Source organism: Acomys minous, assembly GCF_964271855.1.
Source record: "Acomys minous genome assembly, chromosome: 16".
NCBI lineage: Eukaryota > Metazoa > Chordata > Mammalia > Rodentia > Muridae > Acomys > Acomys minous.
The window spans coordinates 13,237,084-13,251,108 of NC_140498.1; the positions used below are offsets into that span (position 1 = coordinate 13,237,084).

The 14,025-nt window shown below is 47.6% G+C and overlaps 1 protein-coding gene across 1 annotated transcript; it reads right to left on the reverse strand.

Moving 5' to 3' along the window:
- Positions 1-3,375: 3,375 nt before the first annotated feature.
- On the reverse strand, positions 3,376-12,982 carry LOC311586923 (protein RoBo-1-like; the record flags this gene model as incomplete). Its single annotated transcript, XM_084763241.1, has 6 exons — positions 12,904-12,982; positions 7,928-8,020; positions 7,426-7,536; positions 6,850-7,002; positions 5,973-6,104; positions 3,376-3,650 (listed from the first exon to the last, which is right to left on the reverse strand). The coding sequence occupies exons 2-6, from the start codon at positions 7,998-8,000 to the stop codon at positions 3,376-3,378; spliced, it is 744 nt and encodes a 247-aa protein (XP_084619367.1). The 5' UTR covers positions 8,001-8,020; positions 12,904-12,982.
- Between the last annotated feature and the right edge of the window lie 1,043 nt (positions 12,983-14,025).

Sequence of the window (14,025 nt, forward strand, 5' to 3'; positions counted from 1 at the left end):
CCTGGTCCTTAAGCCCCCAAAGCAAATTGTGTCTCACAAACTTCTTGGCATGGTTGGTCTATGGCATGTCACATGCTGTTCCACTGTCTCACCAGGAGGCAATGGAAGGGGTTTCCTTATTTTTGCCAGACATCACATGGAACACCAGGCATCACATGCAGATCTTTTGGGAAAACTCCTGCAATGACTCTCAAAGGCCTCCTCTCTAATGTGCTCTGCGCCAGCTGAACCCTCACCCGATGAAGGCCACAGCCCTCAGGGCGTTCCCTACTACAGGGCCATCTGCAGAACCGCACCCAATTCCAACCATTTTCTCATTTGTCAGTTCCTTACAGAATGCTGAGACTTCTTTTTTAACTGATGGGCTGCATGTTCGATGAAATACCGCCATATAAATAAGCGCACATTCATTTCCCCCAGACACCATTTATGCCATTACTAGATGGTGGAAGAGACTTGGCAGAAGTAGGTCAGGGCCCTGCAGTGGGAGCATTCCCTTGTATTACGTGGGTGAGCTACAAGGGTCCTCGAAAGGGGCACCAGAGGAAGAGACTGAGCCAGACTCAGAATGGATGGATTTGCGCAGCCGAAGCAGGGAGGAACTAAATGGAAAAGGAATGCAGGTGACCACAGACCATGGGGACAGACAGGGAAATGCTCTCCATATGCTCAACCCCGAGTCTGCAGAGGGACCAGCTCCGTGGACACCTGAACTTTCTGTTCAGGAAAACTCATTTCAGACTTGGTGCCGTTTCAAGCCACCGGTTTTGTTGTGATTTGTTCTGGCAGCAACAGAAATCTAACACAGTTAACAAAACGTAAGCAAAAAACAAATGCTGTTCCTAGACTTTAAATTTCTACAGCTAAGAGGGTGGGCAGTTTGAGTCTTCTACCTAAAGATAGATCAGGTTCCATGTTTTTCTATGAGCAAAACAACTCAAGGCGCTTCCTTTGGTTGATTCCTGACTTGTCATTTGGGACGAGGACAGGACACACATGATGAAAAGATGAGCAAGGGAGTTCATGCTGAGAACAGTGGCCAGGTCATCAAATGCCCCCAAAATACATCAGAAACTTTTACCATTAACAAAATCAACTCTGGTCATGGGAAAGAAGGGCAATTGATGCTTAGCAAGTGGGATCCTAGAAAGACCATGCACCACTTCCCAGATCAACTTTGAGCATGGAACAGTTGAAAACAACGTGCAAATTCTTAAAGGTTCTGAGTCTATTTTTAAAAGCAATCTAATTTTTTAAGGTTTATTCATTTATTTATTTTTTAAAAGATTTATTTATTTATTGTGTATACAGAGCTCTGCCTGCATGTATATCTTCAGGCCAGAGGAGGGTATCAGATCACATTATAGATGGTTGTGAGTCACCATGTGGTTGCTGGGAATTGAACTCAGGACCTCTGGAAGAGCAGACAGTGCTCTTAACTGCTGAGCCGTAACTCCAGCCCTCCAAAAGTTCTGAGTCAGACTTAAGTATTTTACATGTATGTATGTTTTGTTTGCATGCATGTATGAGCACCATATACATGCCTGGTGGCCAGGGGTGTCAGAAGGGATTATGATCCCCTGGAACACAAACAGGTGTTTGTGAACCATTCTGTGCTCGGTGGGAACTGAGCCTGGGTCCTCTGCAAGAGCAATAAGCACTCTTAACCCCCTAAAAATTCACCCCCAGTCCTCCTTTTTACATGTATGTGTTTTTATATATATATGTGTTGCTTTCTAGTTCCAGTAAATAGTGAGTGCCCTCCGCTGTTTCAAAAAAGATAAGAAAGATGGATTTTACACATCTCTCTCTCTCTCTCTCTCTCTCTCTCTCTCTCTCTCTCTCTCTCTCTCTCTCTGTGTGTGTGTGTGTGTGTGTGTGTGTGTGTGTGTGTGTGTGTGTGTAAGTTCTGTGGGGGTGCCAGGTGCTGAAAGGAGTCAAGCACATCCCACAGCCCTGGGGGTATGAGGCTAAGAAGAGGTGACCTGGACCAGACCCCAGTGACTGTGTTTGCTCTAGACTCTCCCTGATTTCAAGTGAACAGAAATTCCAGCAAGGGACAAAAGTAACCTACAGATGTCTAGAGACATTTAGAAACTTGCAGTTTTCAGATTATCTCTGATCCACCCATTGAAATTCAAATGGGTTAGTCAAACAAGCTAATGGATATAGCCCAGATCCTTTATATCACACTGGATCAAATTAAACACACACACACACACACACACACACACACACACACACACACATACACACACATATACACACACATACACACACATACACACACACATATATACACATACATACACACACACACACACACACACACACACACACACACACACACACACGGTTCACACATGGACATTGCCAGTTTAAACAAGTGTATCCCTCCATATTGCAACCTAAGGGCTGGCCTTCACTTGTTTTCAGCGTCAGCCCCATAAAATCCAGCCCACCCAGCTGGAGGTGCATGAAGAGCGCGAAGGGCTGCGGGCAGGCCTGGAGACGTGTGCGCCCTGTGGTCCACAGAGGACTGTAGACAGAGCTTACAGAAGCCATGGAGCTCACACCAGGAAAAAAAGAGCAAGTCTCAGCTCTTACACACAAACGGCACTCTTCTCTCTCACGAACCCTCAGGGGACAAGCTAGGCCCTACAGGAAACTGAACCTGAGAGCTGAGGGGTCCATTTGAGCAGAATTATTCTGTTGTAGGCCAACACCACAAGAACGCAGTGAAGTCTGCATTCTCTGCAAGCTTTTTCTCCCCTGGAATCACTTTACGTCACTGGCATCACAGGAAGCGTGGTTCTGGCAAGAGAGCTTCGGGAGTGCCCCACACTTCCTCTTTTATTTGTATTTTATTTTACTTTATTCTTTTTTGAGCAGGGTCTTGCTATGCAACCCTGGGTAGCCTGAAGCCCACTATAAAGTACATGATAGGTGGATAGGTGACGGGGGGGGGGTGAGCAGGGGGGGGAGACTGCTCTAGAGTGGATCGCAGGGGGCGGGAGGGTTGACTCAGCTCTTGCAGAGAAGCAGAGTTTAGTTCTTAGCACCCACATCAGGCATCTCACAGTACCTGTGATTCCAGCTGGAGGAGGTCTGATACTCTCTTCTGGACTCCACCAGCAACATACACACACACACACACACACACACACACACACACACACACATGCATACATGCCTGCACACACACAAAAAAAAATTTTTTTAATTAAGTCAAACTGAAAATTGATTGGAGTTTTTAACGCTGAAATGCAAAAAAAAAAAAAAAAAAAAAGCCAAGCAATCACCAGCTTTTAATGCTCCCACATCGAAAGGCCTCCAAGTGTGTGTGGGATTATGGCATGGCCTGAGTCTGGCAGATCAAAGCAAGACTTTCAGCAGGGCGAGAATAATCAGAACTGGTACTGCCGAGGTGGACGTAGGTCGAAGGCCCGCACTAGATGGAGATACTGCCGAGGAGGACGTAGGTCGAAGGCCCGCGCTAGCTGGAGCTGATGGAAGTACGGGGAACCCACTCGTGCAGAAGGTACGGATATTTATGTTGCCCAAAACGGTCATGTTCAGGTTGCAGGCACTTTGCGTCGCACAGCCGGTTCCAACCATCACTATGGAAGCGGGACTACTGCTTCCAGCAACTAAGAAAAAGACCCAGGAGTTAGTGTCCTCGCTTCTCTCTTCTGCCCTCCTCACTCACGTCGGGAAAGGAAGCTGTGCTTAGGATGGTCCAGAATCCACGGCTTCTGCCTCTTGCCTGAGATGCATGAGTCCAGTCCCATTCAATCCGTGCAGAGACCCAGACCAGTATCCTGGTCCTATTGTCTCCCCAGTTTAAAAAGGATCCAGTAAGGACCCTCATATTTCATACACAATACTAACACTGGGGCCTCTGAATTCCCGCTCACTAGGAGAGATGCTCTTGAGGCACACAGAGAAGAAGGCCAGAGGCAAGGCCTCAATGTTGGCTAAAACCTGTAGTGAGAGTTTTTGGTTTCTTAAAAAAAAAACAGTTATGTTATGTGACTATGTTTTTGTTTTAATCTCAGGTGTGGGTTATGGGGCTGCTTCAGATTGTCCACAGCTGCTGACTGTGATTGTCTCATGCTCTAGGAGGGGCATGATTTTTGCCAGCTGCAGAAAGTTTACATTTGGGACTCTGCAGGGAGTATAAATCGGAGAGCCCTGAGAGAGCCTGTGGAGGCAGCTGCTCCCCCTGCCGCTGGTTCCTGCTGCTGCTGGTTCCTGCTGCTGCTGGTTCCTGCTGTTGCATTTGCTGAATTGCTAGTTTGCCATTGCTATATTGCTGGCTTGCTGGATATTCTGACTACAAAGATTGGACTTGCCTCCTAGGAACCCAACACTCCTAATCAGCAGGAAATAATCTGAAGAGGTCTATGCCTCCTTTCTCTTCTAACCTTTTTTCTCTCCTACCTGGTATTGGGGCGTTGGAAGGGATTCGAGTGAAGTAAGTGCTGGAAGGGAGGGAAATATAAGAACCCAATGTAGCAGCTTTTAAAAAAATAAAGTACACGTACAAAAGCCCTTCCAAAGTACCTGTCTTCTCTACCCAGGCTCTGTTGAGGAAAATATCGTGGGCTCCCCCACAAACTGACATTCCTCAGAGGGCTCTGAGTTCTCTATAAGAATAACTATAGAACACACTGGACAGCTATGGTTCCCAAGGTAAACTGAGGTCAAAGCCTGCCTCCTCTGTATTCTGTGGCAGCCCATCTTCCTCACTCACCTCAACTCATCTAGACACAGGGCCCTTCCCTTGCTCACCCCAGAACCTCTGTCAAAATTCTTTCCAAAGAAAAGCGTAGCTTGCCTCCAGTCCCATCGAGCTCTCGGTCCAGCACTCAGTCAGCTCCTAACACATCACTAATGCCACACAACTTTTTGTATTCTGAACAGAGGTTGCTATCTCATCCCAACAACATACAGTCCAGAGGAAAAACCCTACATCCATTTTCACAGTTAATTCCTGAAATGTATCTGGGCCCCTTACAACAAATACATACTTCTCTTCTGCGTTGGGGGAAATTATAAACATGTTAATTACCAAAGTCAGTGGCTTTAAGCAACACTTGAACACTTATTGATGGGGTCTGAGTCATCACAACAGCAGTGATGATGGCATCGGGAACTCAGATGTTTCCACTCTGAGTACGCTTCTGAGTCAAGGTGCCATCCCAGAATATCACAGCAAGTGAGTGCCCAAGCCTGACTCTTCTATGTGAAGCAAATTCAGTTTTCTCCTCTCCTCCCCTTGACTCCCAGTCCCTACCTCACATCTTCTCTTGTCAACTCTTTTCTTAGGTCAAATGGCTTCACCTGAGGCTTAGAGGGGACAACCAAACACTTGGCCCCTTGTTGCTCTTGCTCTATGGGGGAAACGGCTTCTAAAATGATCTGCTCTCACCATGCCCATCTCCTGACAGAGATGCCCAAGTGCTGAATCCATTCAATCCACCTATGCCACATGAAGGTTGATCTATGTGGCCAACAAGGCACAAGCTCAAATGATACATCACTTCTGAGATGAGGGCTTGAAAACCTCAGCTCCAACAATCAGTCTATATATCTGTCTCGCATCACTTGCTCCCAGGGTGAAGCAAGAGGCTATTCTAGAAAGACACCAGCAGCCTATGAAAGGACCACAGGAAGAGAAAGTGAGAGGCCCCGAAAGCCATGAGCCAGGAGGTGGATCCTCCATCTGAAGGACCGTGAGACACCCTGGGCATCTGAAGGACCACAGCTTTATGCCGACAGCGGAACTCAGTCTGATGAGACACCCTGAGCCAGCCGCATGGCAACGCTGTCCTCGGCGTGTAGACTCAGATACTGAGTGGTGATAAGTATTTCCTGGTTTCACCTGTTAGGCTGTGGCATAATTAGCTGGATGGTGACAAATGGGTACCCTTAGCAATATGACCGTTGCAACATGGAAATTGCCATACCTGTGCCAATAACTGCAGCGCACTTTGTCTCCTTCCCTGTGCACTTTAGGGGAGTCGGAATACACAGCGTGCCTGGCTCCATGTAGCAGGCAAGACATTGAATACCGTTGGCTGTTGCAGGCCCCTGAGATGCTGAATGGAGAGAACAGAAGTATTTATCTTGAGGACCAGGCAGGAAACAACCTCACCCGATCCAATACCACTGTTCTGTCACGATTGAACAAGACGAAATGAAACGACAGTAGGAGGCAGGGTTCTGAGATCCTTTGGTAATAGTTGTGCACCCAACTATCTTCACATCTCTTCAGTCACTCGCCTCTCTACCGTGCCAGGAGAAAAATCTCTAGATACGGGGAAAGCAGATAATCTGCCATCTAAGGATGGCTAATCAAAGGGTGAGGAATTAGTCAGGTGCATCAAGTGTGTGTGTGTGTGTGTGTGTGTGTGTGTGTGTGTGTGTGTTCCTAGCTACTCCTACCTGGGAGGCTGAGGCAGGAGGATTACTTGAGTCTAGGAATCCCAGACAAGCCTGGGAAACACATCAAGATTCCATGTCCATGACAAACAAAGGTGACGAATTAAATAGGTGAGAACAATCTTTCACCTCAGCTGAAGAGTGGGGGCGGGGCGAAGGGGGAACACATTTATATCAATAGACTCAAAGAAAAGAAATAACACCAATCCATGCCTTTCAACTGTCACCCATCCTCCCACCCAGGCAAAAAGCTTGTTTCTACCCCTGCACTACCAAAGGACAGCAGCCTCAGGCAAAAGGAAAGACGCGCAAACAGCAGTGCTGCATCCTAGTGCAGGGAGGGGTGCACAGAAAGTCAGCTATGGGGCAGGTGTCCAGGGCGCAGAGACAAGCTTCACTCACGTTGTGTGTCCCCTTGGTTGCACTTATCAGTTGTACAGCATCGCTGGTCATATCTAAATGTCCGTTGGTCCCCCAGTGTTGCCGAGAATGCCAGGTCAGTACACTTATCTGTAGAACAGCCTTTCTGCTGGAACTCTTGGCTTGCAGCTAACTCTGCAGAGAACCAAAGTCCCCCAGAAAAAAAAAAATGTTCCTCCTGAGCGCGGAAGGAATGAAGCCCCCAGGGTTTAAAAAAAAAGTCTGTTCTATCACTACCTCTTATTTGACATTTTCACTTCTCCAAAAAGTCTGTTTCAGAGAACAAACCTAAAGAGGGATCATTTGATACAGAGTGTTGCAGGGTAGAGCTTAGCATGCAGGACACTTAGGGTTTGCTCCCCAACACTGCAAAGAAAAGTGGGGTTGGGGGAGTGACCACTGCAAACCCAGTGAATATGGTTGATGGAGGAACCAGTGTCTCTGAGAGCTTTGCTTTGGCCTCAGCTTCATTCCCACCCACCACCTGAAGAAGCCCACACTCCCAACCCCTACATAAAAGGAAGGGAGGAGAAGTTGAAAGAGTTAGGGGAGGCTTACCTGGCATCTTAAGTTCCTGTGTTTGGCTGAAGCAGGCTTGAGAGGTCACACATGCATCATTGGGGGTATAGACTCCGTTGATAGATTCAGAGTTTGCACAAGTGAAACTCTCTGAAGGAAGAAATAAACATGATCAGATAACAATCCAAGGGCACCGCAGCCACTGTTTCCAATAGACCAAGAGTCCTTGGAAGCAAGGAGCCATGAAGCTCTCCACTTGCTCTTCCCATCTTTGGGAGAAGGGATCTCTTGCTTACTCGTTCTTCTCTTAAGATCTATTGATTGATGTTTATTTTATATGTATTCATGATTTACTTGCGTGCATGTAAGTGCATCATCACACGTGCACAAGACCAGAGGAGTGTGTCGAATCTCCCAGAACTAGAGTTACAGACAGTTGTGAGTCATGTCGATGCCGGGAACTGAATCCAGGTCCTCTTCAGAATCAGGAGATGCTCCCGAGCTCTGAGTCATCTCCCTGGCCCCTCCTTTTGACTCTTACCCACAAAGCTTACAGCAAACTCCGTGACAATACAGATAGCAAGGAGGCTCTTCAGGACTGAGGACCAGAACATGATGCCGACTCCCAAGAACACTGCACAAGGCCCAAATGAGGATGCAAGGGTCAGAGCTACTGGACTCAGACCTGGAATCCAGCAACCCATATGCTGAGCAGTGTTGTCTGCCCATTCGCTCATTCATTCAGTTTGCCCATTTACTCAATTACTCTGTAAACCAGAATTTAAAAGCCCTGGCTTCGTGCAACATCTGGCACACACACTTTTTTTGAGGGACAAAACCACAATAAAAGATGCCGTATCAGTCATCGAGGCATTAGGGGAAGGGGCTTCCTTCCCAGGGAAGAAATTTCCTGGGTCTGGAAGGTGCTAGATCTCCTCCCATAGCTGAAATGGCTGAGTCAAGAAATGACTCCTCTGGAGGGAACAGGTGGCAGCTCTCTGTATGCTAGAAAGTTCTGAGCCATGGTGCTCAAGAGCAATCAGACCCTTAGCCAAGGACATGGGCTCACCACTTCCAAAGCCCTCTTCCCCCTAACAGCTGGCCTCCATCACCAGGTATCATAGCCCACTGTGGAAATGCTCACCAAGAAGTGCTCCTGTTCTTCTGAAAGGACTGCCTTGAGACGGAGAGGAAGGCCAGGAATGTCACCAGAGGAGGAGAGAAAGGAAAGCTTTCTCTGCCCTCACTGCTCCTGGCTTATATAGCCCAGAGGACCATTGCCTGGCAATTAAGGCACTGTAAATAGCATATTGACATGAAGCCAAGGGCACTGATCTTCTAAAGAGAGAAGGAGATGCTGTGAGAGCAACACTTCCTGCCCTCTGGCAGGGGGGAGGGAGGAAGGGAGGTTAGATGGTCCTGGACCTCCACTGAGCTACAGAAGAGACTTTAGGCATTGGAAAGGTACTAAGTGGAGGATCATGGCCCACAGCATGTGACCACCATCCCCCCACTTTTCCTCAGTGCAAACTCCCAGCATTCGCTCTCATAGACGCTGTTCTTTCTACCCAGAACCAGACCCCAGGCCCCATGTGCATCTGCCGGAAAGGAACTGGATGCATCCCTCTATAACATATTCTTTGCCATTCTTCCTGGTTTTATGCCCAACAACTCTTGCTAACACTATACCAGCCTCCTTATTTGCAACAGAGAGATAAGCCAGAAAGATTCACAATCCATATGCCCTTCTGTGATTGGCCAAGTCTTAATTACATTTTCTCGCCATCCAGGACTGTGTGGCAAGCATGAAGACCAGGCAGAGCCCACCTAGGAACCCATTATGTTGAGTGTTAAAGAATGCTGTGTCTCAGCTATTCCACTCCTAGGAGTATACCCAGAAGATGCTCCAGCACACAACAAGAAAATTTGCTCAACCATGTTCATAGCAGCCTTATTCATAATCGCCAGAACATGGAAACAGCCTAAGTGCCCCTCAGTAGAAGAATGGATAAAGAAACTGTGGTACATATACACGATGGAATATTACTCAGCTATTAAAAACAAGGTATTTCCAAAATTTGTGGATAAATGGATTGAACTAGAAATGATCATAATGAGTGAGCTAACCCAGAAGCAGAAAGAGTCAAATGGTATATACTCACTTATTACCGGACACTAGCCCAAGGGACAGTCCCATGAAAGTCTGCACCTACCAGGAAATGGGGATGGAGGTGAGGACATCCTATTGAGACTCTAGATGAGGAAAATATAGAGGATAGGCAAGTAGGGGGACCCAGAGGGTCCTAGAAACCTACAAGAAGAACATTATGATGGCTAGATCTGAGCCCAGGGATTCTGCTTGATCTAAGGCACCAACCATGGACAAAACGGGCAGTCATCATCAAACCCCTACCCAGATCTAGCCAAGGGACAGAACATTCTCCACAGCTAAGTGGAGACTGGGGACTGACTTTCACAGGATCTCTGGTGCCCCATATTTGGCCATGTCCCTTTGTGGGGGAGGCCCAATGGCACTCGAAAGAAGGATAGAGGACTACCAAGAAAAGACTTGGTACCCTAGCACCATATTCATGGGGAGGAGGTCCCCCACAGCCACAGTCATAGGGAAGGGGGATTGGGGTGAAAGTGGGAGGGAGGGAGGAATGGGAGGATGCATGGGATGGCATAGAAAATGAGATGTAATAGGAATTATTTTTAATTTTCAATAAAAATGTGTTAAAAAAAAAAAAAAGAATGCTGGGTCTTAGCCAGGTGTGGTGGTGCACGCCTTTAATCCCAGCACTCGGGAGGCAGAGGCAGGCAGATCGCTGTGAGTTCGAGGCCAGCCTGGTCTACAAAGCGAGTCCAGGACAGCCAGGGCTACACAGAGAAACCCTGTCTCGAAAAAAACAAAAATAAAAAAACAACAAAATGCTACAGGAAATGGGCAGCATGGCTGTCCAGACTTCCTGAGGCTGGGGTGTGGAGCTATGGCAGGAGACATTTTGACGGGGAGGCTGGGATGTGGAGCTGTGGGCGAAAAAATTGTGATGGGAAGCTGGCCTGTGGAACTATGGGACGGGGCATTTTGACAGGGGGGCCTGTTGTGTAGAGGCATGGGGAGGGGCGTTTTGACAGACCCAGAGATGAACTGAGCCTTGGCTGGAACCTTCTACAAAGACATGGAACCTCAGTGAAGAGAGCTGAACTTTGTCCTTGGTGGTCAAGAAGAGTGTTGCCCAACATGTCCAAGAAAGAAACAGAGAGACGGAGGCACAACGCAAGTGTACAAGAGTGATGAGGACGTGATGCTGGTAAGGTGTCAGTCAGTTCCCTGGCTTAACACGTAGCTCCCGCAAGAACCACGGCGATCAGAGAGAGGGTCGTATTCTCCAGGCTTTCAGATGTCTGGGATGGTGGCCTGCCTGTCCAATATATCTATGAGCACGACAGCTAGGCGTTCGCTTAGGGCGATCCAGCACCTCTTGCCCTTCTCAACAAACTCCCAGGTTAAGACTACACAAATAGGGGCTGGAGAGATGGCTCAGTGGTTAAGAGGGCCACCTGCTCTTCCAAAAGTCCTGAGTTCAATTCCCAGCAACCACATGGTGGCTCACAACCATCTGTAATGTGATCTGATGCCCTCTTCTGCAGATAGAGCATTCATATACAATAAATAAATAAGACTACTCAAATAACCTGCACCCCAAAAGCCCTGGCTGGCTGGCATGATGGTACACAATCACACACAGATGCTCTCTGCCATCGCCTGTGTGGACTGTGGGGCAGCTTGATCTCCATTCCTCACAACTGTAGCCAGCCAGTCTTGTGTCAGCTGGGGCCACGCCAAGGACCCTCTCTACCGCCCCCACCTGGTCAACAGACTCCTCTTTCTACTTCTAACCCAACTGTCAAGGAGGAATCCAATCCGCAGCACCAGCATTTTTCTCATCTAAACTGTTTGTCGGCATGTGGCCAGGTCGGTAAACATCAGATCGCCCATCTGAAGCTCAGGCTTTCTGTACACTGGCCAGCAGAACGATCGATCGGGACACTTTAGGAAAACTATAGAGGGGGGCGGGACGGGGATGAGTATGACATCATGATTCATGCTTTTAATCAGGTCCTCGTAAGTTTCAGATAAGCTAGGGCTACATAATAATACCCTATCTAAGAGGAAAAGAAGGGAAGGAGAGAAGGAAGAGGAAGCTAAGGGAAAGAGAAATGAAAAATGAGAGAGAGGGGTTTTCATAAGAATAATAATTTCTACTGGTGTTTTCTGGGCTTTCAGTCTCAACAGTTAACTCTTTGTGCTCCAGCTAGCACTTTACAGAACTCAGCCCACTGCGTATACAGCCACCAGGGCCCAAACAGAAGTGAGGGGATGTCCCAAAGCCAACTCAAGTTCTTGTTTCCACTAACTCCCCTGAGATGAACAAATGGCGCCAAAGCAGCCCACACATGCCAGCACATTTATTTTAAACAGAAATATCCATTGGAGTGCTTTATGAGCCTTCGTCTACTTAGTGCCACCACCCGTGTGTCAGGAAATGAGCAAGCTCTCCGGCTCTTCCTCAATTACAGGCTCTGGTCCAACGGTGGTTTCCCCAGTCTTGAACTTTCAAACCTTCTGACCCTCCCTGATCTGTGAACGGGTCCATACGCAACATCCCACAGGCTGATGTTGGAACACATGGGTGAACTAACAGAAGACAAAGACTGTGTTCTACTTGTTGGTAGCAAGACAAAAAACAAAAAACAAAAACAAACAAACAGTCTCCAAAATCAGAAGACAGACTTAGAAAAGACATATAGGAGACAGAATCCCTGTACCCCCAAAATGTAACTATTTAAAATCACAATCTTGCTATAAACAGGTCACTCATGTGACCTCTTATCCAACAAGAGGTCAGGACTCAACATCTGCAAAGACAGGGGTGATGCTCACTACAGTCCAAAACCAGATCCTCAGAGAAACCAGACCTGCTGACCCTGGATGTCACACTGCCAGCTTCCAGGGTCATGGGGACAGGCTGTGTGCAGTGTGTCATCACACTGTGATGCGTTGCTGTGGCAGTGCTTTCAACTCATGCTGAGGTGGACTAGAAGGTGAGCAGATGAGCTTTAAAGGATCAGTGGCTTCCTTAAAAAGAATCCAGAACCACAGGCTAGCTCACAAGGTCCTGAAAAACTCCTGTTTCTACGTCATGAGCAACAGCGCTCAAACTGACAGCTAAGGCCTCTCGCCAGAGAAACTGGGCTTTTCCCAGCCTGAGGGTCACGTTCTCATCCCAATGGTGAGTGTGCACCTGCACGTCTCTGTGACCAGAGCTCACCACCCTGCACCACTCACAACGCAAAGTTGTCACAAGCTCTTCCAACAGCTCTGCCTCCCCATAGGCAAGCGTGGTGAGCCACGTAAACCGTGAAGGCCTTCTGAGCCATAAAGTCTCATATGCTCTCTAGCTACACATGCAAGGTTTAGGGAAAGTGGGCCAGGAGAGACAGGTTGCCTACCTGGTAAGGAGACAGACAGGGCTCAGCAGCAGCCGCAGCAGCAGCAACCGTCAGGGGTCCACACATCTCAGTATTATCTCAAGGGCCTCTAGTTGAGATCTGACTGACTTGGCAGAACCCAGCAAGGAAACTCTAAACTCCATCCACACAAAGAAGCTGCATCGTGATGACATCACATCCTATTCAGAGTGTCGGTCGTAAGGAAAACAAACAGAAACAAACGACGGCTAGCATATGGGCCGAAAGGAATCCTTCTGGAATGCTGAGGGGAACGCAAACTAGCACAGCCACTATGAAAATCAATGCAGATATCCTCGAAACCAAAAAATAGACCTATCAAGTGTCCTGGCTATGGCACTCCTTTGGGACTCTGAGTTAAGGTTCCACAGAGGTATCCACACACCAGTGTTCCTTGCAGCACTATTCACGGCAGCTAGGTCATAGAAACAACCTATATTTCCCCAAACAGGAGAAATAAATAAATAAAATGTGGCTGGAATTTTCCGGCCATCAAGAAGGGTGAGATGATCTGGGGGGAGGGGGGAGTGGATGTTACTGGAGACGATCACATTGGATGAGATATTAGCCTCGGCAAGACAAATAGCACATCTTTTCTTCCCTTGTGGGCAGAGACTTAATAGATGCCTAAAACCATATGTATACAGTTAACATGAGAGCAGAAGAGAAAGTATGTGGAAGAACAAGGGATTAGTGAGAGGGGAGTAGTGTGGTACAGAGGGAATGCTGAAAGCACATCATACGCTTGCATGGAGGTGGCCTTCCCTATAAGAGAAAATAAAACAGATCTAATTACTCAACTCTGTTATTAGGATTAGAGTGTGACACTCAAGCAGACATCATGGCATACATCTTTAACCCAAGACAAGAGACTGAAGCAGAAGGACTGCCACAAATCTGAGGCCAGTCTAAGCTACATACAAGTACCAAGGCTAACAGGAGTATGTGGCAAAGCCCAGTCTCAAAATAAAACTCAAAAAACAAAAAACTGTGACAATCAGATCTGGAAAAGTCCAGTCTCAGTAGTTGTCACTCTGGACATAACTCCAAGCAAGGCAGACATGTCCAAGGATTGGCATCGATGGTATAGAAGCAGACTGAACA